The sequence below is a fragment of the Triticum aestivum genome, chromosome 2A, assembly GCF_018294505.1.
Source record: "Triticum aestivum cultivar Chinese Spring chromosome 2A, IWGSC CS RefSeq v2.1, whole genome shotgun sequence".
Taxonomy (NCBI): domain Eukaryota; kingdom Viridiplantae; phylum Streptophyta; class Magnoliopsida; order Poales; family Poaceae; genus Triticum; species Triticum aestivum.
In genome coordinates, this window is record NC_057797.1 from 426,043,350 (window position 1) to 426,053,973 (window position 10,624).

The 10,624-nt window shown below is 51.2% G+C and overlaps 1 protein-coding gene across 1 annotated transcript; it reads left to right on the forward strand.

Moving 5' to 3' along the window:
- The first annotated feature begins 4,232 nt into the window (after positions 1-4,232).
- On the forward strand, positions 4,233-8,457 carry LOC123185360 (uncharacterized). The gene is made up of 3 exons (XM_044597251.1): positions 4,233-5,215; positions 7,903-8,018; positions 8,426-8,457. Exons 1-3 carry the CDS (start codon positions 4,233-4,235, stop codon positions 8,455-8,457), a joined length of 1,131 nt encoding a protein of 376 aa, XP_044453186.1.
- The last annotated feature ends 2,167 nt before the right edge of the window (positions 8,458-10,624 follow it).

The following is a 10,624-nucleotide window of genomic DNA, read 5'->3' on the forward strand; positions in this document are numbered from 1 at the left end:
CGCCCTAGACGGTTGGTGGTGTTCGGAGCTCAATCATTGTGGTGTAAAGCTCCGAGCAAGCATCAGGGTCTCCAATTAGGTTGTGGAGATCGCCCTGAGAAATTTGACGGGTTCCGGTGACCGCCCCCAAGGGTTGCCAAAGTGTACGGGTTCGGTGACCGCCCTCAAGGGTCCCTTAGTGGAATCACGACATCTGGCATTGTGCGAGGGCGTGGGAGATTACGATGGCCCTAGTGGCTTATTGGGGAGCATTGTGCCTCCACACCGCTCCAAACGGAGATTAGCATCCGCAAGGGTGTGAACTTCGGGATACATCGTCGTCTCCGCGTGCCTCGGTTATCTCTTACCCGAGCCCTTTACTTATGCACTTTACTTTGTGATAGCCATATTGTTTCGTGTCATATATCTTGCTATCACCTAGTAGTTTTTCTTGATTAGCATAAGTTTGTCGTGCACATAGGTGAGCCTAGTTGTTATTGGTTTTGTGCTTGACAGCTAGGTTTATTCCGCATTTGTTCAAGCCTAAACCGTAATTATTTCAAAGCGCCTACTCACCCCCCTCTAGGCGACATCCTCGTTCTTTCACTTGGAACAATCAACTTGTGTGTCTTTGGGTGCCCCCCACCCCCTGTATATAAAGGAGCAAGGGGGGAGGCCGGCCAGCCTTGGTGCGCCCCAAGGAGAGGAGGAATCCTCTTCCTACTAGGAAGAGGATTCATCCTTTCCTAGTCCAACTAGGAAGAGGGAAGGGGGAAGGAAAGAGAGGGAGAGGGAGAGGGAAAGAGGGGCTGCGTGCCCCTCCCCTAGTCCAATTCGGACTCCCCATGGGAGGGTGCGCGCCACCTCCTGGGCTGCAGCCCTCTCTCTCCCCTCAGGCCCACTAAGGCCCATCCCCGGGGGGTTCCAGTAACCCCTCCCGCGCTCCGGTTTTCTCTGAAATCATCCAGAACACTTACGGTGTCTGAATATAGCCGTCCAATATATCAATCTTTACGTCTCGACCATTTTGAGACTCCTCGTCATGTCCGTGATCACATCCAGGACTTCGAACTACCTTCGGTACATCAAAACACATAAACTCATAATACCGATCGTCACCGAACTTTAAGCGTGCGGACCCTACGGGTTCGAGAACTATGTAGACATGACCGAGAGTCGTCTCCGGTCAATAACCAATAGCAGAACTTGGATGCTCATATTGGTTCCTACATATTCTACGAAGATCTTTATCGGTCGAACCGCATAACAACATACGTTGTTCCCTTTGTCAACGGTATGTTACTTGCCCGAGATTCGATCGTCGGTATCTCAATACCTAGTTCAATATCATTACCGGCAAGTCTCTTTACTCGTTTCCGTAATGCATCATCCCGCAACTAACTCTTTAGTTGCATTGCTTGCAAGGCTTATAGTGATGTGCATTACCGAGAGGGACCAGAGATACCTCTTCGACAATCGGAGTGAAAAATCCTAATCTTGATCTATGCCAACTCAACAAGTACCATCGGAGACACCTGTAGAGCACCTTTATAATCACCCAGTTACGTTGTGACATTTGGTAGCACACAAAGTGTTCCTCCGGTAATCGGGAGTTGCATAATCTCATAGTTATAGGAACATGTATAAGTCATGAAGAAAGCAATAGCAGTAAACTAAAATGATCAAGTGCTAAGCTAACGGAATGGGTCAAGTCAATCACATCATTCTCCTAATGATGTGATCCCGTTTATCAAATGACAACTCATGTCTATGGTTATGAAACATAACCATCTTTGATCAACGAGGTAGTCAAGTAGAGGCATACTAGTGACACTCTGTTTGTCTATGTATCTACACATGTATTATGTTTCCGGTTAATACAATTCTAGCATGAATAATAAACATTTATCATGAAGTAAGGAAATAAATAATAACTTTATTATTGCCTCTAGGGAATATTTCCTTCAGTACTAAGGGCACGAGGGTTCGTATGGAGATGGGTTAGTTGGGTGACTGCGTTGCTATCCACGGTGAGCACCAGGATCATTTTCAACGGAGTCCCAGGAAGCATCATCTACCACACTCAGGGTCTAAGGCAAGGGGACCCCGTCTCCCCTATGCTTTTTGTGATCGCCATGGACACTCTCTCTTCCCTCATCAACACAACCATGACCGAGGGTGTCCTCAACTCCTTCAGAGGGATCGAGCCGATGCAGAGGCTTTCGGTTTATGCTGACGATGTAACGATGTTTGTGAAGCCTTCAGTGCAAGATCTGTATTGCATAAAGGAGCCGTCGGAGGTTTTTGGTGAAGCTTCAGGCTTAAGGATTAATTTCACAAAATCGGCTGCGATTTTGATAAGGGGATCAGAGGAGGATGGGCGTAGAGTGAGGGCAGTGCTGCAATGTCAGCTAGGCGCATTCCCTTGCAAATACCTTGGAATCTCGCTCGCGATCCACCAATTGGGATGTACGGACTGGCAACCGTTGCTCGATCAAGTCAGGAAGGTGGTACCTACATGGCAAAGAGGGTTGATTCAGAGGTCTGGAAGATTGATCCTTGCCAAATCAGTTGTCTCTGCAAGGCCGGTACATCAGCTCATGGTGCTTGATGCCCCTGGATGGGTCTTTGAAGACATGAAGAAATGGATGAGGGCGTTCTTTTGGGCCGACAAAGACAAGGTAAATGGCGGGCAATGCCTTGTGGCTTGGGACACGGTGTGCCGTACAACATGTTTTGGCGGCCTGGGATTCCGAGATCTACGCATGCAGGAGATTGCGCTGTGTGTGCGGTGGGAATGGTTACGCAGGTCTGACCCATCTAGACCTTGGCACGGTATTCCTATGACAGAGGATGCAAAGGTCAGGCTTGTGTTCAATAGTCTTGTTAAGATCAATGTGGGCGATGGCAAGAGGGTGTTGTTCTGTATGGATCGTTGGATCCATGGGTTTACAGTCAGTGAGATTGCTCCCCTCATCCTCGGGATGGTGAACATGAGGGAACGCAACAGAAGGACAGTAAAACCGGCCTTGTCGGGGAATGCATGGACGGTGGACGTTCAAGGTGACATCTCCTTCACTGCGCACATGCAGGTGTCCAATCTATGCCTAGCCATCGCCACAGTCCCGACTAATGATCAGAGTCCGGACCAGTTTCCTTGGCCAGTAGACATCTCAGGAACTTACACAACAAGGTCGGTCTACCAAAGGTTATGCATGGGCAACGACAAAAGGCATTTGGAGGAGCTGGGCACCCTTACGGTGCAAATTTTTTGCTTGGCTTGCGGTGTAGTATCGGCTTTGGACTTCTGGCAGGCGAGCCAGACAAGGCCCCCAAGATGAGAGGTCGCCGTGCTTCACGTGCCTTTAAGAAGAAGATAACACGGATCACATCTTGGTGCATTGCGTCTACGCATGAGAGGTGTGGCACCTATGCCTCGATTCTTTCCAGCTTAACATCCACGCGCCGACCACCAACACTACCTTTTCCGAATGGTGGCTGGAGCAAATATTGAGGTTAACAGGCAGAGTGCGACGAGGATTCGACTCCTTTGTCATAGGGACGGCATGGGCTCTGTGGAAGCAGCATAACGCTAGGGTGTTCAACAGGCCGCGCGATCAGAAGACACCTCCCCAACTGGTAGCGCCAATTCGTTCTGAGATTGTAGATTGGACTAGTGCAGGGCTCAGTGTTGGAGGTCTAGATCCTTTCGTGAGAATGTAACTGTGTGAGTTTGGGTTGGGGTCGGAGTGGTGTTTGCCATCTTGGATGTTCGCATCTCCGTTTGGTCTCTTGTAAATATTGTTCTGTCTTTTATAAAAATATGGTACGCCATTGGCGTACTCTTGAAAAAAAGTTTGTAGTTTCAAAAAAAGAAAAAAGAAAAAAAGTTTGTCCAGAAAAAAGTGATGGCTTCGAAGAGGCCTGATATGGGAGCCGCACCAGTAGCTACGGCCGCGTGCTCCTCCACTAGTGTGCCCTGATCCGCGGTAGGCGCCAAGCGGCAGATTGCACAATATTCTGGTTGGCGGCAGTACTTGAATTTGCTGCCCGCCAAACGGTGTTAAAATCACGCGCCAACTCCCGGCCCGCGCACTTCTCGAGCCAACTTCCCCTCCCATGCCGCCACTGTCTCCCTCCGCAAGCCGCGTGCGTGACCTCCCATTCCGGTCGCCGTCCTCTTAGCCACTAGCATGCTTAAAACCTAACCGTAGCGCCGGGAAACCAGCACCAAATGAAGCAAGCAACCACCCATGGACACGCCCATGCCGAAACGGCCTCGCCTCGTGCCGGCACCAGCGCCGGCGCCTCGGACAATCGCCGACATGGCCCCGGAGATCCTCCTCCGCCTCCCTCCGGACGACCCCACGCGCCTTGTGCGCGCCTCCCTCGTCTGCTGGTGCTGGCGCCACCTCCTCACCGACCCAGCGTACCTCCGCCGCTACCGCGCATTCCATCGAACACCTTCCATGCTCGGTTTCGTCCTCAACCTGAAGCAGCATTACCAAGGCATGGCCCAGCTCGTCCCCACCTCCTCCTTCTGCCCCGCCGCCTCCGACCGCCCCGACCTGAATGTGCTGGACGCCCGCCACGACCGCGTGCTCCTCCACACCGCTCAGGGCCAGCGCCTCGTCGTCTGGGACCCCGTCAAGGGTGAGGAGTTCAAGATCCCCCGCGTGCCGGCCTACGCGCTTGGCTTCAACGCGGTCGTGCTCTGCGCCGCGGTCGGCTGCGACCACCTCGACTGTCATGGCGGACCCTTCCGTGTCGCCTTCATGGGATGCGGCGAACATGGCATCACGTTCGCCTGCACCTACTCGTCGGAGGCCGGTGCCTGGAGCCAGCGAGTTGAGATCGAGCAGCCGGCATTTGTTGACGGGCGACCGAGCTTCCTTGTGGGGTACACGCTCTACTTCACCTGCAACCCGTACCTCAATTTCAGAATGTTGGGGTACGACATCATCAGGCAGGAACTCTCGGTGATTTGGCCGCCGTCCCAGCACGAGTACTACTCTTGCACCGTCCTCGTGAAAGCGGAGGATGACAGGCTGGGGTTCGCCGGCGTGCGAAATGGCACGCTCTACCTCTGGTCGATGAAGGATGGCACCAACGGAGAGGTGGAATGGGTGCAGCGCAGAGTTATCCAGCACAAGACGATGCTCCACACTCGTGGCCTCTCGACGCCACCTGAGGTCGTTGGCTTCGCGGACGGCCACAGACTCATTTTCGTTAGAGCATCTCCAACAGGCGTCGGTCGCGCCGCATGCAAAAAACAGATATGCCGCGCGCGTATCGCCTGGTTTGGCACGGCGCGCAGCGCTGGCTCCAGCAGCCGCGCTAAAATGCAGCGCGCAAAAATGCAGCGTGCGCGACTCGCCGGTGCATTGCATATGGCATTTTCAACACAAAATGATAAACATTTTCCAACACAATAAAAATTTCACGCAAACAAGTTGATGAAGTTCATGCCCACAAGTTTAAAATCATGCCCACAAGTTCATCCAACCAAGTTCAAAATGCAAATCAAGTTCAATACACAAATGAAAGACACATCATTCCTCGTCCTCGTCCTCGTCTTCGTCCTCGCCCTCATCTTCGGAAGACGATTCTTCCGCCTCCGAAGATGAATCTTCCTCCCTCTCCTCATCGCGCAGTGCATCACGTGAAGTCCGATGGTGTTGGCAAGATCTTCAACGGCATCTTCATGGGAATGTGTGCGAGGAGGCACATCGAAAGACATTCCGCCCATGGCGGCCGGAGGTGCACCCATGCCTCCCATGAGTGAAGCAAAACTCATGCCTCCCATGGTGGCCATAGCGTCGGGGGGTGCTCCAATGCCAGGCATGCCTCCCATTGCACCTAAACCGCCCACGGTACCTCCAAAGCCACCCATGGCGCCGAGGCCACCACCACCCATGGCGCCGAGGCCACCGCCACCCATGGCGCCGAGGCCACCGCCACCCATTGCGCCAAGGCCATCGCCACCCATTGCGCCGAGGCCACCACCACCCATTGCGTCAAGGCCACCACCACCCATTGCACGAACCATGGCTCTTTTTTGGATCAAGACTTCTTCTTGGTCAAGATTGACATGCTCCTTTTGCGCCGCATTGAGGTTAGTTGTGTCCAAGAAGAACAAGTGCTTCTCCCATTCCAACAACCTAGTTCGCTCCTCATTGCTCACCTTCCTCTCCTCCAAAGCCACCTTCCTCTCCTCGGCCGCGGCATCTTGGGTCCTTGCCATTTTCCTCACCTCGTTGGCTTCTTTTCTTGCCTTCACAATAGCTTCCATAGCATTTTTGAGCTCATCATCTCCTTTCATCTTCTTCTTTTCGGTTTTGTCTTTCTTGCACCCATCCGGTCGCTTTGGCTTCGAGTATGAAACCGAGTTGGGTGTGGGGCTTCTCTTGCCGTCATCACTTGATGCATCATCCTCCTCATCATCATCATCCAACTTAGTTGTTCACTTCCATTTGTCGCTCAAATGCAAATCATCCAAATCTTCACGCTTCTTCCATTTCTCATCATTCTTCAACACTTCATAGCAATGAGGCAAAGTAAATACCCTTCCTTTCTTGATCTTCCCCTTCTTGGTTTTCCTCTCCTCTTCTTTGAACAAGTTTTGCGCAATGTTGTACTACATGAAAACAAAGCAAGTTAGCACCAACAACAAGCAAAACAAAGAAAGTTAGCACTAACATGTAAGATGAAATGGCACTTACTCTATCGTCCTCATTTGTGCCACTTGGGTTCAACTTGTCAACCGCCTTTTGACAGGCCGCCCACCTTTGACAATCCGAGTTGATTGTCGACCATCGGGACCTAAGTGATCGGTTGGAGCGGTCAATTCCACTCATGTTGCGAGCACAAAAGTGTTCCTTCATCTGGTTCCAATAAGCATCTCTACTTTGATCACCTCCAACGGATGGGTCCCTCGACACTTGCAACCAAGTATTACATAGTAAGATGTCATCGGCGTTGGTGTAATTGCCCGCTCTTCCTTTCGGTGTGTCGGCAATGCCCTCACCCTCCTCGTCCACCTCGAACTCATGGTCTTCAAAATGCATGTCATTGGTTTGAGACCAATGCGAATTGTTGGAGCCAACACCCATCGTTGACATGTATGCATCATCATTGAGACTACAAATTTTTTTGCACAATGCAAATAAGCTATCTATATGTGACGAATGCATTCAAAAAATAACAAAAAAAGAAAAGTTAGTTTTTTTTACCTTGGAGGCATTTCGTCGAACATGTTGTGCGCGCCGGCCGCCGGCTCAACGAGTGACCTTGCCGGCGCTTCGGCAGCCGCCGCACCCGTCGCACGCCCCGCAAGCTTATTCCTCCTTGCCTTGGAGGTGCCGGAGCCGTCCGCCGCCTTGTTTTTCTTCGCCGATGTCTTTCCCTTCTTTGGCTGCGCCGCATTGGGGAGCTTTGAGGAGGAGGGGGCGGCGGCTCGGGCCGGCGCCGACGTGACGCCACCTGCCGCCGAGGTCATCCGCGGCGGCATGAAGAGGCCGCGCGCGAGGCCGCTGGTCGGAGGAGCTCCGGCGGAGGCGAGGCCAACGCCACCCGGGCTAGGGTTTGTGGCGGCGGCAGCGGCGGGGTCGCGGCTATAGGACGGAGTGAGCGGGGTGTCGGCGCGTGCGTCCATGGGTGCGGGTCACCGGCGCCGGTGCGCACGGGGTTTTGGAGGGGGAGAAGAAGAGCGCAGCGCGAGCGTCGAGTGTGCCGCGCGCGGAAGCGGGCGCCGCAAATACACCGCACGAGGTACTGCTTCCTGCCGCGTGCCCAACTGGTTATACCGTGCGCGCGGTTATTGCACGCCCGCTGGAGCCATCCGCCGGGTTGCGCGCGCGCTAAAGTGGGTATATTTACGGCGCGGCGCCTGTTTAGCGCGCCTGTTGGAGATGCTCTTAGGACAGGCAACACGGTATTCTCCATGGAGCTCAAGTCAGGCCATGTCCGTAAGGTATACACCTGCAGGTCAAGAAACTACGACGTCATCATTGTTCCCTACATGAGCTTCTGCACTCCAGGTACGTATTGATGCACGTTTGAGAATTATGATGTGTGAATATTTGCAATGCCATATGCTTTGAGCTGCTCTTGCAGTCTTGCTCATAGGCAGGTTGCGCAAGGCTGTAATCTTATATGCATCTCCTTGCCCCTACTGCCTAGTATATGTAATCTTCAGGTTGTTTGTTTGTTTCAGCTTCTCCTTGAAGAACCTGTTTCATTCAAATTTTATCGACAATTCTCGACATTGGCTTAGATATAGTACTTCCTCCGTCCCATAGTATAATACACTAGTGTAAAAAAGCTCTTATATTATGGGACGGAGGGAGTAAATCTGAATAATTTTATTATTTTAGATTTCATACCTAACTAGTCGGAATAAAGAGCTACAACATGGTTATAAGCTTAATCAATTGTATCTTTTCAGATCGTGCTATGGGAAAACTGCCATCGCCATGAGGACCCACTGTTATCCTGTAACAAGGATCTGCTGCCCTTGGCTTGTTTCATAGATGGAGCTCCAAGTGTTATGCTTCCAAGCTGGACTGTCTAAGTAGTTACCATGGTCAATGTTAGTATGTTTAGTTACAGTGTGGCAGTTGAAACAAGGACAAAAGTTATGTAATCATTGGTCAGTTTAGTATGTTCCCTTTGCAGTTGTGAAGCTTAAGCAAGACAATGATGGTCAATTAGTATTTAGTATTGTATCTTTGAGTAGATTGTGCAAGCTCCTGTGGAATTGATACTACAGAGTAAGTTACAATGCAGATTTGTTGATCTACTCTCCAGTTGTGACTATCATACTGTCACCGCGAAAGAAAGTGATTATGATACTGGTCATTTTGGCGTACATTTGCTGCTTGTTTGAGTTTTTTAAATAATAACTAATACATGTGTGTTTGTTTAATTTTTCATTCGGAACAAGGTTATCCAAGTAAATATTTTTTCAGTTGTTTTGAATCATGGAAATATTTTTTTAGCCGCTTTGAATCATGGAAATATTTTTTTCAGCTTTGCTGCACAATATTGCTCTTATCAAATTGTAGAATTTAACAGAGAACTGTGTTAGCCAAATTTAGAGCCAAATACTATGGGAAACATCCATGGGCCAAAGCATGATCATTCTTGATTGTGCCATCATTGGAGTTCCAGTGGCAGTTGGAGGTCCTAGTTGCTTTGTGACTGTGGATTGGCCCCACCATTGTTGCCGCCTAAATAGGAGGTGAAGGAGGAGCCGCCCTCCCTGTGCTACCGTGGCGTCTAAATCGGACTCCGCATAAGGGGTGAAGGAGGAGCTACCCTCGTCGCCGCACAACACATTAGGTGACTTAGACCGGTCGACATCACCGCCGAGACATCTTTGGCGCGACAAGGAGAGGGCACGACCATCACCACCCTGTTGTTGTGAAGGAGCCATCCCTGGCACTTGCGGACGCGTGTGGACCTCTTGCATTACCTCAGTCACGGAGGCGGCAACATGTCATCGCGCAACACCATGACGGAGGCCGAGTTGGTGGTGCATCATGAAGCGCCAGGCCGGATTCGCGATGTCAGACATTGCCTTGGACTAGGCCCTTGCTGGCCTTGCATTGGCCTGGGTGGAGGACCTATCTAGGATCATTACAGAGACGTCCATAAGCCGACGGCGGCGCCCCAGTGACCAACTTGTCACGATTGGTATGGACGATTCGCTACATGCCACCGTTCTCGTCGCCAGCAATGGCAAAGACGAGGGGCAGGCGAATCGGGGTGACGTCCGTAGTCATGCACGCGAGGACGGAGGACATCGAGCGGCCAATTAGGGATGCCGCTGCCCCTACGCGTCCTTCTGTCGCTGGAAGGGCCATGGCGACTCCGACGAAGAAGGTCCCGTCGGCCAGGGAGTCCATGCGTACAAGGTTATCATCCTATACTCGTTTAGTTTTTTAGGTATTAAACCATTTAGTTGAACATGTTAAATATCGTCCGATTTAATGCAATATGTCCAACTTTGCATGAATTAGGTCCAGTTTGCATGAAATTCGTTCGATTTGCATGCAATTTATCCTTTTAGTTTCATTTTCATCTGAAATGCAGGCTAACATTTTAGACATGTTGTTGGGTGGCCGGCTCCCATATCCGTCCATGGACCCATCAGGATGCATTCACGAATAGATAGTACCAATTTACAGGTAGCATGTTGAAGACAAACTTGGCCACATGGGTCGCATGTCATGTGGCGGTCCGTTGTCATGCATGCTCGGTCTGTCACGTGCATAAGCTGGTTGTGCCGGCACGCGACACACTTTGGGCTATGCCTGGGCTGCAAAGCCAATTCGACATGTCGACACGACACGATGCACCGAAATCAATCCAAATAGCCCCCCAAACAATCAATTAGATCGAAAAGCACGGCCATGCAGGCTAAACGTGTGTCGAGCCAACCCATTTACTAGAAAGAGGTTGTGCCTGGGTCTAAGGGCATGGCACACGGTCCGACACGACATGGCCGTGTAGCAACCATGTCGTGCCAGGCATGTTTAGCCCTTGGCCGGGCTATGACTAGCCGTCCCCATCTTTTTTTGACGGGAAATAATTGGAGCTTTATTCAACAAACGAAGCCCTGCAAAATCTGCAAGAAGGCTAG

Excerpts from the sequence above, each read along its gene's own strand:
- LOC123185360 (XM_044597251.1), top strand. The coding sequence starts at position 4,233 with ATGGACACGCCCATGCCGAAACGGCCTCGCCTCGTGCCGGCACCAGCG. Across the intron at positions 5,216-7,902 it reads AGACTCATTTTCGTTAGAGC|AGGCAACACGGTATTCTCCA; the intron begins ATCTCCAACAGG and ends TGCTCTTAGGAC. Across the intron at positions 8,019-8,425 it reads CATGAGCTTCTGCACTCCAG|ATCGTGCTATGGGAAAACTG; the intron begins GTACGTATTGAT and ends GTATCTTTTCAG.